The 17,202-nt window shown below is 42.4% G+C and overlaps 1 protein-coding gene across 2 annotated transcripts in view; it reads right to left on the bottom strand.

The window, feature by feature from the left end:
* Positions 1 to 17,202, bottom strand: part of DDC (dopa decarboxylase) — a 116,768-nt gene that overhangs the window by 12,455 nt on the left and 87,111 nt on the right. For both annotated transcript variants that reach the window (XM_075921669.1, XM_025178093.2), the window contains exons 11-13: positions 13,361 to 13,380; positions 11,587 to 11,685; positions 1,495 to 1,596 (exon numbers count right to left, since the gene is read on the bottom strand). In XM_075921669.1, the coding sequence (XP_075777784.1) occupies positions 1,495 to 1,596; positions 11,587 to 11,685; positions 13,361 to 13,380 (221 nt within the window). The remainder of the gene's footprint in view (positions 1 to 1,494; positions 1,597 to 11,586; positions 11,686 to 13,360; positions 13,381 to 17,202) is intronic.

Raw genomic sequence — 17,202 nt, 5'->3', positions numbered from 1 at the left:
AGGTCAATGTGCACTGGTTGCATTGTGCTGCTCCAGGGCTACCCAGAGCATACCGATGAACTTGGCTCTAAAAGTTAAAAAAATAAAAATGAAAAATTTATTTTTGATACTTATCTTGAAATTATAAAAATATAACATATAACTTTTGGGGGTTTCTGGTCTGGTGTTCATGAATGACATTTTAATAATTATAAAAAACCTAAAACAATCCTACACAAAAGAAGTTCTCAGAATATTCTCCCTCCCCCACATATGAAGATGGCACTAAGAATCAACAGTACATTCAAGAATTTAAAATGAAAACAAAACACATTACTGGAATGTTGCAATTCTCCCCAAAAAGAGTATCATAAATTTAGAGTTAAACTTAAACTGAAAAGAAATCCTGTTATGTTAAGGTATGAGAAAACACAGTTTAGGCACCCAAACCATCTTAACCAGGCTCTATAAAACCTATTTTTGGTCATACTGTTATTAAAAACAGTTTAAACTAAATCCTAAAATGCATTAATCATATGACTACTGCATAGTGCCAGTATGAAGCAAGTGTTATGATTGTTCATGTACCTTTTAACTGCATTTTCATACCGTATCATGGTAGGACTTCTTTAAATCTTACGTTACAAAGAAAATCTGGCTCTAGATTATTTCTTTGACCCTCTTTGGTTTGTGTCACATATCAAGAGTTTTCTACAATTTAAAATAATAAATAGGTTAACGATAACAATATGTAATCCAATGTGTGATGGGGCATCTGCCCTGCACTGGCCCTGTAAGGGTTAAAACCCAGCCCTGGGAGAGGGATGGAGCAGTGGATCCAGCAGCTGAGGCAGAGACAGCCAATTAGGGCCCAGCTGAGGGCAGTGTAATTAAAAGCTTCTGGATGGGAGGACACTCAGACTCGCTCTTGCTCCAGCTGTGGAGCAGAAGGGACCTGGCTGCCAGGGAAGCTAGAGGCTTCCTGACTTAGAGCAGGGCTGGGGAAGCTCTGGACAGGCAAGCTTCCAGGCTGCAGGGCAGAAAGCAAGGCCTGAGAGTACTAGGGGTGCAAAGAGGCAGCCAGAGTAGACAAATACAGTGGGTCCCCACCCCTTTGCCAATGATGAGTGGCCATTTCAGACTGCAGTTTGCCCCTGAGATAAGGGGCTAGATGAAGACTGGCAGTGGGTCATTGAGGCAAGGTGGGCTTAAGGGGTTGGGGGTTCCCTGAAGGGGAGGACCCCAGAGTTTGGGGACACTGCAGCAGGGCAGTACCAGAAGGGAGGACACCACAGTCTTGGAGGGCCATGGGTCTTAACACAAAATGGTGGAGAATAAAAGATAATATCAGGTGAGACACTGGCCAGAAAGGGGTGCACCAGCATTGAAGAGCTAATTCCCAGAGTGAACAGCAGGAGATGCTGTGGCAGTGAGTCCTGCCGTGTTACCAGTGCAATAAATTGTATCAATATCTTAAAAAAACAAGAGGAACATTATAAGCCATTGCTATTTTACCTTTAGTCGGAAGCACACCAGTCCCAGTATGACTTCAGCACAGATCTCAAATCGTTTATCCTGAAGTACCAATTTTTCAAATTCATGCGACAGTTTTACATGCTAGAGAAAGAAAAAGAAAACAAAGTCTACATTGTAGCAGATTAATCAAAGGATAACGGTTGCCAATCTCTTCACACAATTTGCCCCCAGCTCTTTACAAAAACATAAGAAGCTACTTATTAACACTCTGCTCATATTAATTTACATCTTGTTCATAGCGTTTAGAGCAGTGGTTCCCAAACTCTTTGGCATCACGCCCCCCTTTCTGATTTTTGAAAAATCCTCATGCCCCTTCCCCCCCAAAATAACAGCAAAAATTGTTGAGCAAAAAAAAAAAGGGGGGGGGAGAACTGAATAGGGCAGCAAAACTTGATGGGGGGGAGGCTGGGTCACCTTGCGCTCCCCCATTGGAATTTCTTCACACACCCCAGTTTCAGAACCCATGGTTTAGAGACTTCATAGTTCAGAGATCTTCTTACTTGTCTGGCACTGCTGGCCCACTGAATATATTAAGGCATTTCTAATGAGCATGTCAGAGTAGTATCTAGACAAAATTGTAAAATATACTGATTTACAGCGTCATGTTTATAATAACAAATAATTTCAAGTAACAACTTTTTTATTTATCCTGAGCTAAAATGAGGTACAAATACGCCCCCACACATACTCCATTTTCTGACAAGTACTGGGGAGGAGGAGAAGGAGAAGAAGAAGAAGAATTTAGAAATAAGGCATGTAAAGAAAAATACCAGTATGTACATCAGTAATGATCTGGGAAATCTTGTATTAAGGTTGCAAACTGAAAACACATAGAATTCAGGCTATCACAAAATTAAGGTTTTTAGAGCAACATCACCACTGATACTATGAAAGCTCTATATATGAAAATATATATTTAGCAGCCTAAAGAACAGAGATTGAGTATGAAACAGTTTGTAGAAGCATAGCTACCCATTGGCTTTCCTATCCTTCTAATTCATCTTTTAAGGGAGGTATAGGAATCTGAAGGAGGAGGAGAAAAGTAGTCTGTTCCTCATTAGGGAGTCATATGAACTACACTGTTTTTTTCTGCCAGTAGATGGAGCAGCAGCAGCAGCATTTGACAGGAAAATAAGAAGTTACACATCTTGTGCAGTAAAAATGGTTCTTTGAGATGTCTGTTCCTGTAGGTGTTCTTTACCCTCTCTCCTCCCCTCTACTCTGTAGTCAAATTTCTTGATTCCATGGTAGAGAATGAATGGAAGGAGGGAGGGGGAAGTTGTGCCGAGCACACAGCGAAAAGCACCATGAGGTGGCTGCTGCATACGTGTGGCACATCCAGGCATTGCTAAGAAAATTGTCTTATTGACTGGCACAAGAATGTACCGACACCTGAAGTGGAGCACCCACGGGGACAGCACTTGAAGAAGAAGAATAGGTATTCTCATTCTGCTTGTTTTACTTGAAGTGCAGTTTCCTCACCCAATTCCCTTTCAACCACCTTCAATGGACCTTTGAAGTTACAGGTTTTTTGCATGCTATGTCTACTCCTCAATGAGGATGGTTAGGCACATGTGGAGGAAGAGTTTTTAAAGTGCCTTAAATGTGTTAAGTATCCACGCCACAAAATAATTGTGTATTTTTGCCTTCCATACTTTGTTTTTCAAAGTTCAAGGAAAATATAAAACAAAATATTGCTTTTGGCTGAAGTTAAATGTGGAATGTTTCAGCTCATAAGGAGATTTTCCAAAAGTCAGAAAACAGAAATTATAGTGAAAGACATCTTGCGGTCTTAATTATAGCTTTTTGTGCTTGTCTCTCTCTATAAATAAAAAAAAAAATTCCTGCGGGACAACAGAGTGATGTAATCACATCATCTGCAGCCTCATACCGCCATCCCCTGGCTGCGCCTTCATCCTCAGCTGCTTGTTGTGGCCAGCCTCAGCACTGTCCCCTCTGGACATGTGCTGCTCCAGCTGTGTCACCAGGGAGGAGCTTCCGAGGCTAGGTCCTCTCTGCCATCTGAGCCTGACTCACCTCAAGCTGTGCTGGGTCCCCATCGCCATTGCCATCCCCTGCCTCTCCTGGGTCCCCTCCACCAGCCAAGCCCAACTCCACCAGGCTGTGCTGGGTCTTCTCCGCCATCTGAGCCTGACTGCCCATGGACCACCCCATGTTCCCTCCGCCATTCTAGCCTGACTCCCTGCCCCCAACCATCCATCCCACATCCCCTCCGCTATCCAAGCCTGAACCTGGCATTCCCTCTGCCGTCCAAGCCTGACCTCATCAGCCCCCTTACCTCTTCCACTGAGACCTGGCATTCCCAGCCCATTTCTGCCCCCTCCCCCAGGCCAGACACCTACCCCCGGAGAGAGAGGGGTTGGCAAGCATTGCAAGCAGGAGGTGTAGCCTAGTTTCTTAAAATAGAGAAACTTAATCTAATTTAGAACTTCCAGATTATGCACACTGCTAGCCTATGAAACCAGATATTCTTATTGCTGTTACCACTACCTCCCCATTGTTTATTACATTCATTTGTTGCATCTTGGCTTAAAATAGACTGGATGCTGTTCTGGCAAGATATCAAGTCTTGTAGAACAATAAGACCCCAATCTTGTTTGAGCCATATTGGTAAATCAAATATAAATAGAAATGGGTTCATGACTGTGAAAGATATAATGAATATACAAATATATTCACATTATATCTTATATTCTAACATACATCTATATCCTCCTAAAACCACATATTCTATATCTGTTGCCCCAGTTATATTCCACAAAACCTATGGGAATAGAATAGGCATCAGGGCACAACTGGGTTCTTTATGAGTATACGGTACTATACAAAATTTCTTGACTTTAATGGAGAAAGAATTTCACCTGTTTTGTGTTGTATGTGCTTTATTTAGGTGTGGTAATTAAACTTAGTGGGGGAATCTTGAAGCCTTTATTTTTTTACTTAGTCTTTGGACAAAGTTCTCACTGAACACTATAGGTATTTTGTTTAAGTAAGAACTGAACAAAAACTTAATAAACATTCAGGATTTAGCTCATTTGTAGGCTTGTAGAGAAAACCCCAAATAGTTGCTATACATTTTTCTGGAAGACATCTCTGTCCAATTTTGCACTACAACGTTTGCTAGACAATAAAAATAAAATCGGTTAAAGAAAATAAGCACAAAGTAAAATAAAATCAAAATGGTTGAAGTTTTCCCATTCCTGAATGGATACTATGGAAGTAGTAAGGAAAGTTCCAGTACAATTGATGCTTAACCGAGGGAGAACTTTAATAACATCAGTAATCAGTAAAGACATTGGGGGGCGCCAAGCGCTTTCAGTTTTATACAACTGAAAAGGAGAGACTACTGTTTATTTCCCAAAACTTTCAGCATACTGAGCAATTGAACTAATCACAGCTGCCCAAGGCCGTCATTGCTGAACTAGGAAGAATGGCTCATGATTGCTTCACAAAGACTGTTGAAGCGCTAATAATCCAAAGTGTAGCAAATACAAAAGAGTCAAACGTTATTGGGATTTGAACTTTAAAATCCACAACACCCAAGAGATTTTGGAGTACAGGCTTCTCTCCCCAGTGTTTCAGCGTTACAGATTCTCAGACATTGGGCTAATATATATATGATGACAAATCTGAGGAATTGTCCCAGACTGAGGTGTTATTAGAGGAGGTTTTAGAACAAACGGATAAACTTAACAGTAACAAGTCACTGGGACCAGATGACATTCTCCCAAGAGTTTTGAAGGAACTCAAATGTGAAATTGCAGAACTATTAACTATGATTTGTAACCGATCCTTTAAATCAGCTTCTGTACATAATGATTGGAAGATAGCTAATGTGACACCAATATTTAAAAAGGGCTTTAGAAGTGATCTTGGCAATTACAGACAAGTAAATCTAATGTCAGTACTGGGCAAATTAGTTGAAACTATAGCAAAGAATTAAATTGTCAGACCTCCCCGTTTGCTGGGTTTCAGAGCCCAGGCTCCACCTCAAGCAGAAAGGTCTACACTACACTGCCATGTTTAGCCCTGCAGCCCAAGCTCCAGGAGCCTGAGTCAGTTGACCCAAGCTCAGAGACTTGGCACTGTATGTGTTTCTTCTCAGTGCAGAAATACCCACAGAAGTCTGCAGCATTTATTCATGTCTTTTTTCACTGCACTGTATGACCAAGTATAACAAAGACAAAAACTAATTCTTGTCTCTTTAAATGCTGATTGAGAAATAGTGCTGGCAGCTTCAGGCAGGGCCATCCTTAGGCATACATGGAGTACGCAGTCACGTAGGGCACCACACTTTCTGGGGCACCACTCTGCCAGCCTGGCACAGAGGGGAAGCATATGCGTGCGCTCTGCACCGGAGCCAGTAAGGGCGCTGCCAGCACTTACGGCCCCTCCAGAAGACCCCACCAGGCCGAGGGACCCCAGCGAGGAGGCTGGCAAGCTGACCCCGGCTGGAGAAGGGAAGCTATCAGCCCAGGTGGCAGCATTGGTAGGAGCTGGGGCTGTACCAGGGGTGGGGTCACACGTGGCATGGCACTGTGGCACCATTTTTAAAAACAGTCAAGCCATGCCTTGGAAGGAGATGCGCTGAGTGGGACGTGGGGGAGCAGAGCCTCGCTAGAGGCGGGACCGGCTGTGCTGTGATGGGCTGGGGCTGCAAACGCTGAGCGGCTTAGCTCCGGCTCTGACTCCAGCACATGGTCTGGAGCCCGGGCTGCGGGGACTTCTGGGGCCCAATCGCAGCAGACTCCAGCCCTGCAAACAGGAAGGCAGAAGGTAGGTGAGGTGAGGCAAGGTGAGGGGGAGGAGTGGGAGAGGAAGGGGCTTGTGCTGAGGGGAGGGGGGCAGGTCAGGAGAAGAAATGGGAAGACACCAAGCGGCAGGGATGCAGGAGAGACTAATGCAGGGGGCGTGGCAAGTGGAAACAATGAAGAAAAGGGCAGGAGGGGAGGTGTCAGTGGGAGGGAGGACAGGGTGATACTGGGAGAGGAGAGGAGAGGAGAGGAGAGGAGAGGAGAGGAGAGGAGAGGGGAAGGGCATTGAGGTCTATAGGGGGAGGGGAAGGTGATGGGAGAAAGCTTGAAATCAGGGGTGGGCATGAGAAATGTGGGAATGGAGCAAGTCATGTGTGAGGGCACAGAGCGGCAAGAGGGGAATGGGGGCAGAGAGTGGTGAGGGGGTGGGCATCAGGGGAAAAAGGGGGCAGGGGCAGTAAGGGAAGGGGGAAGCACCAAGAGGATGCAGGTGCCAGGGGATTCTGGAGGTGAAGCAGAATGGCAGACAGCTGCAGGGGAGAGACCAGCACCAGAGGAGAGAGGCAGGACAAGTGTGTAGATGGAGGTGTTAGAAGAGGGGATGAGGAGGGGTAGCTCACATGATAAGAGTGGGGCTGGAGGAGTGGGCACAGGGGGGACAGAAGGGCTGGTGGAGGGGGTGGGTCTCAGGAAGGCTGAGGGCAATGAGAAGGGCAGGAGTCAGGACAGCAGAGGAGGGTGGGGGGTTGAGGGCAGCAGGTACCAGGGGAGCTGATGGAGCAAGGGGAGGAGACATGGCAGCAGAGGGAAAAGGTAGAGGTTTGTAAGATATTTATTAATAACTTGGGTGCCACCATGGCACATCCAAACAAGCCACATGTACTGGTGCACAACACAAAATTCATTTTGCTCATGGGAGGAAACTCTTAAGATACGTCTACACTGGCATGATCTTGCGCAAGAACATTTTTGCAGAAGAGTTCTTGTGCAAAAACTCTTCCAGAAGAGAGCATCTACACTGGCATGTGACTTTGCACAAGAGATGTGCTTTTGCGCAAGAGCATCCATGTCAGTGTAGACTCTCTTTTGCGCAAGAAAGCTCTGATGGCCATTTTAACCATAGGGCTTTCTTGTGCAAGAAATTCATGTTGCCTGTCTACACTGGCCTCTTGCGCAAGAACAGTTGCGCAAGAGGGCTTATTCCTGAGTGGGCGCATCAGAGTTCTTGTGCAAGGAGCACTGATTTCATACATTAGAACGTCAGTGTTCTTGCTCAAGAACTCGTGGCCAGTGTAGAGAGGCAGCAAGTTTTGGCACCAATGTAGACACAGCCTGAGATCGAACACTTCCCCCAGTCTCTCCGCCCCCTGAGTTAATGTCACACACATTGGGTTAATGAAATTGCAGGATAGTTACATGAGGGGGGGTTGGTGAGGGCCAAACTAATCCCTATTGGTAGGAGGATGGTGGGAAAAATCCTTGGGAGTCTGGTGTCACATGACACCTTTTACTTTTGGTCATGTGTCTACCTTGCCCCAAGAGCGTTGCCTCCAGAGGCGTGGCTAACGGGAGTCAGAGGTGTGGCTAATGGGGGGAGGAGTCAAAGAGTACATTTAAAAAAAATTATTTGGGTGCACACCCTAATGAAATATGCTTCGCATGCCAATGACAGGAAGCAGTAACAGCAGGGCTGGGTCCTAGAGAGCTTGCAGCACAGTCTGAGGGGAGAGATTGGCTGCTGGGGTTTCTGGGAAGGGGAGGGAGTAGGGGTAGAAGAGCAAGTTAGTCATAGGGGCACTAGTTTAATAATCTCGCATAGGGCACCATAAATCCTAAGGAAGGCCCTGGCTTCAGGGATCATCTTGTGGCACAAATAAATGAAGCACCAAGCTAGTACTAGCTGTTCTTCTCAGAAGGGCTGTCCTGACCAGCACTGGGAGTATGAAAACTATTATTTTTGAGATGTTACTGTATGTTTAAATAGAAAAAACTTTCTAAGGCCTAGATTAATATACAAATCCTTACAGATTGACAAGAGATGGGAAAGTGAGATTACATTTCAAGAGAGTTTTCATTTGGGAAACTCTTTACACTTTGCAACATAAACCATTACCAAAATTTATAAAATTCCTTTTTACTAAAACCACTAAAAGAAAATTCACCACAGTATTTTCACAAATAAAGAATGCTTCTTGGAAAGGGGAGGAGAGGGAAACAGGGAAAAGAGGTATGAACCACATCTCAACTGCTGTCAATGGGCACTGGTACAGTTTGACACAAGATTCTACCTTCCATTATGTCTATGTAACGCTACTCAAGTCACAAGTGTGAGGTCATAATTCGGCCATGGGTTTTTTTGCTTGTTTGTTTGTTGTGGTTTTTTGGGGGGGATGGGTGTTTTTTGTTTTTTTGTTTTTGGGTTTTTTTGGAGAACTATATCACACATGTCTTTCTAGCACTCAAGAAAATAAAATTACACACACCAGCACATCTGTAAAGACCTAATCTAAAATGTTAAAATGCAGTTAAATTAGAAGCAAGGAAAGAGTCTATTCAGGAACAAGGACAGCAGTATTCATCCCTGGTTCACCTAACTGAGCTTAGTAGTTTTACAAAAGTGATGCATTTGCACTGATATTTCTGTGTCTGCTAGAAGTGTATTTCCAGATATTATGAGAAATCCTGCCTTCAAAAGGTATATATGGGACTCTTAAAAAGGATTTGCTCTCTGAGCACATAGGGAAATATTTGGGACAAAAGAGAAAGGCCAGACAAGTTTCTTGAATGTTACTAATAAGTTATTAACACTAATCCAATAAAGTAAATGCAGTCAACATGAGGACTTCAACTCTGTCATCAGAAGAACATGAGATTTAGTGCTACTTAAAACCTAGCCAGTAAATTGAATTAATTGCCATCTGCAAAACCTGGCCTGCGAGACCAGTGAAAGTTGTAATAATGACTGAAATATAACAAACCAGAGGTGATAAAAAAGTCAATCTCATTGTTTCTCCCAAAATATGTTTAGATTTAGATTGTTGTCCAAGGGGCCAGATAGAAATTACAAGGCAGCTATGCAAAAGAAAATAAAAAAACAAAACAAAACAGCATACAACTTACATTTATCCTTCATCTGATGCTGGAAGTAGTTCTCTAGGCATTTTAGGCACATGATCAGGGAACAACTTCCTCTTATAATCTGCATAGGATTCTTTTAGAAGAAAACTGTGGTACCAGTCCTTCTGTGCCTAGAGACACTGCTAACCAAGAATGAGCAGAATCACAGGGTAGATAGCAAATTAAATATAAATCTTTACTGCTCTAGACACTGGACCAGAAACTCAGCAAGAGTAACTGCAGGATCTGACCCTATATATTTTTTTTATCTTTGATAGAAATTTCACTTGAGTTTTGAAATATATCTGGTATTTTGCAGTTTTACTTTATGTTTGCAATAGAAGTGTGCACATCAGATAGGACAATAGTGACTGCATTTACAGTGATGGCAAAATACACTGAAGCCAAAGCAGGAATGTTCCCAGTACTTATTCATAATCAGGATAAACTGTAATTTGCAGGCAACCATATCCTAAATGCACTTTCATGCAAGACACACCTGAAACTGTAGCTTCGGTCAAACTAGGTAACATGCCTAGTAAATCATGGGAGCATACACAATTCCAAAAACCCTAATCTAATATATAAAGAAGAATGTTTGTATGTTTGTGCTCTAACAACTGGGACACTATAAGACCTACCGCAACCAAACTTTCCTTGGGATGACCTTTCCTCCAGGAGAAGGTTTTAAGGTACTTTTGGTCCCAATCAGGCCCAATCTCAACCAAAAATAAAAAGTAACCCACTGCACTGCAGGGGCATCCTGCCCACCCTAGGTCACGTGCCTGCCACCTGCGGCCCCAAAGCGCTGTCCGGGACTCGCCCCACCCCCACGCACACAATGGCTTGGGCATCTGCTCTGCCCCCCGTGGCTATGGTTACCAGGTAGTCTTTAAAAAAAAAAAAAAAAAAAAAAAAAGGCCACACTTGATGGGGGGGAGGTACCAGCCAGGAGAGGAGTGGGGCTAGCCGGGAGGAAGGAAGGGTTTAGGAAGCAGGGCTGGTCGGGGGGGCTGACCGGGAGATATCGGGGGCGTGGCGGCTGGCAGGAAGCAGAGCTGCGGGGGAATCGGGGGCAGCGGGGCTGGCCAGGGGAGATCGGGGAGGCGGCCGGTGGGAAGCATAGCTGGTGGGGGGAGTCAGGGGGCAGTGGGGCTGGAAGGGAGAGATGGGGGGGCGGCCAGTGGGAGCGGGGCTGGCCGGCAGAGAGCGGGAGGAGGAGAAGCGGCTGAGGGGGGGAAGCGAATCGGCTGGCGGGGAGCGAGACCGAGCAATGGCGGGTAACTCTAGCTAGTTCCCTATATTTGAGGACTACATATAGTTGAGGTCAAATGCTTCCCCCTTTTTATGCCCATGCAGACCAACTATATAGTCAGTGGCACTGCGTAAGTGTAACCAAGCAACTTAAGATCCTATTTTGTATTCAATGAAATTCACGTAAGTAAGGAAATAGTAACAATTCCTGGGATTTTTACAGCCCCCTGCATGTGACTCTGGAATAGCCCACAGATTTGAGACATACTTTCCAGTTTTTAACATTATAGGCAATTAAATATTTTTGGTTCCCCGTGCAGCATTCATGATGCTAAAAGATGAAGATATGCTCAATGTGATAGTTTCCCTACACTTCCGTTTCCATGTATGTGGTTTATTATCATGGTTAGCACTCGTTACAGATGCCATACAGATGTGAGGACGGTCACAGAATTCGTTATTTTATATTATAAATAAAAAAGGTCACAGATGGCTACTCTTGCTTTGTTTTCACTCTTCCTAACCTTTTGAATATTAACATGCTTCTAGTTTATAATAAACACATAGCCACTGACGAACTCAGGCAGCAATGGAAAGTCTTGGCTTTGTTTTTATGATGCCACTAATGTGCTCTGACATCATTTCAGGGGGTCGGGTGGGGGGGAGCTCTGATGGTGAAAAAAACCTCACATTCTCTCAAGATTGTGCCACAATATGGTCAATTGTTGTGACCCCAATGATCAAAACTGCTGTGATAGGATATAGGATGAGAGGCAGGCCCTTGGATGAACTGGGATGTGCAACAAGCTTTGATTATGCATGCAGATATACATATGTAGAAGGCACATAGATGTGGATTTTTATTAAGCCCCTCTTCCCTCTTCCTCCACAATACAAATTTTCCCATAAAGTAAAAGAAGTTCACCTTACGGATATACTCTTGTAGTCCCTTCACTCCATACATTCTAAACACAAACCACATTTTCAGGGAACGAAACCTTCGGCCGAGGGGGATCTGCCAATGCTGCAAGTAGAAGGAGTAAAGCATTTGAGAAGGAAGGGTCTGCATGCCTGAAAATATAAGTCCATGTACAGTGCAGTTTATACATCCAGTTTTGTCACGATCACAGTTCAAACTTCTAGAGGCTCACTGTATAACAACTTTAGAGGCAGGTCAAATCATGAAAGAATATTCTGGTACAAACTAGAAAATACACTGGCATGGTCCACACCCAATTGATCAAAAAGCAAAGAAGAGGTGTCAAAAGTTAATGATTCACGAGGCAGAGCATATATTGCTTTTACACCCACAACTCCTATTAAAGTCTCCACAAGGTGCTCAGCATCTTGCAAGATAGGGCACATAAACATAAACTTACCAGGAAAAGTCCAGGAAGAGTTTTAAAATAGTTTTAATAAATAGATTTTCATTTTAGGAGAAAATACATTTACAATTGTTTTCAAAATAACATATGCATTATGGTCTGATGAAAATATCTTAAATTAGATTCCTTCTGTTGGCCAAGTCTAGCTATCAGACACAGAATCAGAATGACATTAAACTTTTTCACAGTGGCTTCACATGTTGACTCATATTTAGTTTGTGATCCACTATAACCTCCACATCCCTTTCAGCAGTACTAACACCTACCTATTTATTCCTCAATTTTTGTTAGTTGCACATTTGATTTTTCTTTCCTAAGTGAAGTACTTTGCATTTGCCTTTTTGAACTTAATCATGTTGAATTCAGACCAGTTTGTCAAAGTTGTTTTGTGTTCCAATCCTGTCCTCACCACTTGCAACTGGGTGTCATCTGGAGATTTTATAAGCATTCTTTCCACTCAATTATTCACCTCATTAATGAGAAGTGCTGGACCTATGGCTGACCTCTGAGTGATGCCACTGGATCTGCCCCCTGCCTCAGTTTGATAGTAACACTTGATAACTACTCTTTGAGTATGATCCTTCAATCAGGTGTGCACCCACTGTGTAGTAATTTCATCTAGACCACATTTCCCTAGTTTGCTTATGAGAATGTCACTTGTGATTGTGTCAGAAAATGGAAATTAGGTTGGCTTAGGATGATTTGTTTTGACACAAAAACCTTGCTGGTTATTCTTTCTACTCCTAATGTCCTCGAGGTGCTTGCAAACTGATTGTTTAATTATTTGTTCCAATATCTTTCCAGGTATTGAAATTAGGCAGACTGGACTATAATTCCCTGTACCCTTTTTGTTTTCCTTTTTAAAGATAGGTACCTTCTCTACTCTTCTAGGACCTCAGCTGCCTTCAGGAGTTCTCAGAGAAATTGCTAACAGTTCTAAGATCACTTCAGATAGTTCATTAGGTGTCCAAGAATGAATTTCATCTGACCCTGCCAACTTGAATACAGCTAATTTATCTGTATATTCTTTAATTAGTTATTTCCCTATTATGGGTTGTATTCCTTATCCCTTGTTGTTAATTGGTATAAATCTATATAACTTGTAAACAAAAAGTTTAAAAATAAATTGGGACTGGAGTTTTAGATTTTCCTTCTTTGGGAAATTATCAAGGGAATAGCATGCTGAGCCTCTTTCACAGAAAAAAAAAAGCTAACTGTGAGTTACAATAGGGACAAATAAAGGAAAGCCTATTTTAAAAAAAGTTACCACGTAAAAATCAATATTTTTATTATTACTGAGGGCACTGTACTTACCCTGTAATCTGTAACAAGTCCTGTAAAATAAGGAAAAAAATATAAATCTGTTTACTGTGATAGCAAAAACCAGTGTGCTAAATTACATCTTTATATTTCAGTGCCACCATACATGTGGCCATGATGCTGCAAGGTTTTCTGCGGTGTTGAGTACAGTGGCAGCTGAAGGCATGGAATTAAGCAAACAGCTGGCACAATTAACCATACAGATTTCAAAAGGAGAAATGAGGCTCCCCTTTTTGTTATATTTGGGATCATGTGAATGATGACATACCAAATACCCTTTTTATCTTCCCGTTATAAAGGGGCACTTGTCTGGCAAATATCGAATAAAACACCTTTCAGTAAATTTGTCCTGAAAAGTAGAATATGGAGAATGAGCAGTAACAGGTCACCAGCTCATCGCAGGCTCTCTGTTATAAAACTGCCATAGTCTTCACTTGGGGGAACTGGAAATCTCTTCCAGAAAGATTTTATGCTGTTGATCACCTTACTTTGCTCATTCACACTTACTGCTGGAATGGAAGGTGAGCAGTGGTGGTGACTTGGTGGGTTCCGGCTGGGTCGTGTGGTGGGCAGGCAGCTGTCCTGCTTTGCTCCAGCTAAAGCCAGAGTGCAGTGACGCTGTCCCTTCTGGGGCAGCCTCAGTGGACAGAATGCCACATCCACCTGGCTCTGGTGGACCATACACTGATTGGCAGGGAGAAGTGTACATTTGCCTTTATTTTACCCCTTGCTTTCACAATTTATTTGTGCACGCTAGTAAACCGATGTTAAAGCTGCACTGGCTTATATGTCTACATCTGCTTGCTTGTGCAATAACAACAATTATATGCCCAAATATATTTATATAGCATAAATTAAAAATAGACTTTATTCTATAATTATATGCACTTGATTTTAGATTTACATAGCATAAATTAAAAAAAGACTGATTATTCTACAACATTGTCTTAGGGGTAGATCTTGGGTTACACCTACATTCAAAAAGTGATCTTATGCTGAAAAAGGTTGGTGACCACTGAGCTACACTATGTGGGAAAATACTCCTATTTTTACAATCTCATCCTTCGTCCCCATACTCATTGGCTTCATTAACAAGTTGCTTTTTGTGATGATCAGAATTGTAAATTCTTCAAGCCAATGACTGTCTCTTCAGTAGATGTTTATTTAGCACCTAGGACAATGGGACTCTCATCCACATTTGGGCCCCTTCTGCACTAGTAAACTGCACACATTGACTAGCAGAGGATCAGTTGGGTCCCAAGAATAAGTCAATTTGATAACACTCTTTTCCTTTTATATATTAATAGCTATTAAAATTTAACAGTTGTAAGGCCGGTAGCAAAGACTAAGGCAACAGGTGATAGGGAACTAATCGTATGTTCCTGTGAGGGGCCATGTCTAACAATCTATTAGTGGCCCCTTTTATAAGCTGAGCAATAGAAAGCAATCAATGATTAGTCCTTCTTCTAGTGATTATACACCTTACTCTTACATTAATCAGGAGAATTTGAATTGTGGGAGCACATGTGGTATTCACAATAGAATATAAATCTGTTTCCTCCTAACGCTGCCATTTGAATCTGACCTATTCCTTGGGTTGCCAGGCAGGCTAGTATAATTTCTCTAGTGCGAGGAAGCAAATCATACACAATTATAATTACTGACAAAATAAAGACTTTCCTCTTATGGGTGTATGTAATTGCTAGAAGGTTATTAAGAATAATTGCACACAGATTGATTTTTTTTGCCAATCATTTAAATTCCTGTGCGATAGATGAATGAAGTTTAAATTGACATTCTGTTTTTTTTGGCTGAAGTTTTCCAACTGGGGTGCACACAATTAGGCACGTACACCCATCATTAGGCACCTAAATAAAAGTAGTGTGATTTTCAGAAGAGCTAAGCTCCTATATATCTCATTGAAGTCAACTGGAGTTGCAGACATTCAGCAGCTTCGAAAATCATGCAATTACTTAGGTGCCTAAATATGCATGTAACAGCTCCACTTTAGGCACTTGAATTTGAAAAATGTGGCTCTTTTATTTCTTGGAAATGACTGGCAATAAGGACATGACACAAAGCAATTAATCTTCTGGTTCAAATCTGGATCAGGTTGGTAAAGACCAAGGGATGCTGTCATCTGAGGACCTTCATGGAACATTTTGCTGGGTTACTATGTCCAGATCAGAAAAAAATATCACCACAGTTGGTACTTTTGTTGGCAGATTAAGGAGAGGAAATGGCTCTATTAGGAGGAGCACCCAGGTCAAGTAGAAAACAGTTTGGTGGACAATGTTAAGCAGGGATTACTTTTCTCTTGCAGTCACTCTACCTGCTGGTGAAAACAGAAGATCTCACATTCTAGTGTTGCCAGTTTCACTATTTTCATGACAGCTAATATTCAGTTTAAAATTTTAAAAAAGAAAGTCTATTTTCATATAAGGTAGGTAACTCTCCGTATCTATGTGTAGTCATACTCATTTAGAAAAACATTGCTCTAAAAATATATGTTTCTTGGGCACTTTACCCAGAGAGGAGGAACCTCATCTCCAAAACCTGTGCAATTTTCTGATTATTTCTTTGTTTTATATTTGAATTGTATTAAAATCAAAGTTCAGCCCACATAGCCGGGAATTAGGAAATTCCTTACATTTAGTACTTGTGTCTTTTAAAAGTTACAGGAATAGAAAAGATTACTTCGTTCTCTATCTCCAGGGTTGCCTCATTTATATTAGGATGAGATATTTGTTGAGTTTGGGTTTGGAAAATCTCAGGTCTGGGTGCCAAAATTAATGGTGATGCAACAAGAAAATGTCGTACAGCTACATTTTTTCTTATAACAAGTAATACACACCAAACAACATGGCTACGTCTACACTGGCCCCTTCTTCGGGAGAGGCATGCTAATTTCTAACTTTGGAATAGGGAAATGCACGGGGGATTTAAATATCCCCCACGGGATTTAAATAAACATGGCCGCCGCTTTTTTTCCGGCTTGGGGAAAAGCCGGAAAAGAGCGTCCAGACTTCAGGTAGGAATAAGAGATCCTCCAGAATAGGGCTTTATTCCGGAGGATCGCACCAGTCTGGACTCTCTTTTCCGGCTTTTCCCCAAGCCGGAAAAAAAGTGGCGGCCATCTTTATTTAAATCCCCCGTGCATTTCCCTATTCCAAAGTTAGAAATTAGCATGCCTCTTACGAAGAAGGGGCCAGTGTAGACGTAGCCCATATGTTTACTCCTCCTCTTGTAGTTTTAGGATAGAAATCATGCATTGTAATGACCTGGTAAAGGACCCTATTTTTGATAGATGTAATTGTGTTACATTTGCAAAAAATAATTTAAGTATTTATTTTAAACTGTATCTAACAAGGGCCAACTCCTTATAATGTAGCAATTTCACTGTGAATTTCCCCCCCTTTTATTACACAGTGGCAAGACAAAAATCAGCCTAATTCCATGGGAGAGGAGGGATACACAGAAGGGAAAGGCAATGGCTATGGAAGTGCAACTCAGTTTGTGCAGTTTCCTTAGCACCTTCATGGTTGCTACCCAGAGGCTCATGTGCTTGTGGTAAAAGGGAGCATATTCAACAGAAATATTAGGAGTCAAGAGACCAGTCATTCTACAGAGTATGTTTCCATTCCAAGGCAGTAAAAGTTACTATGCAACTTATAACATTGATCAGTGGTACCTTGCACAACTATATCTGACCCTACACAATTATAACCAATTATAGGGGGCACTGTGGGTGAGGGGCAGCAGATGACGGAACTGGAGCCATTCTGCCTTGACCCATCAAGGCAGCTTATGCATGGCCAAAGATTGCAATATCTTCA

Source organism: Pelodiscus sinensis, chromosome 2, assembly GCF_049634645.1.
Source record: "Pelodiscus sinensis isolate JC-2024 chromosome 2, ASM4963464v1, whole genome shotgun sequence".
In the NCBI taxonomy this organism is placed as follows: Eukaryota; Metazoa; Chordata; order Testudines; family Trionychidae; genus Pelodiscus; species Pelodiscus sinensis.
The sequence above is the reverse complement of the archived record's forward strand: the minus strand, read 5'-3'. Positions and strand labels throughout refer to the sequence as shown.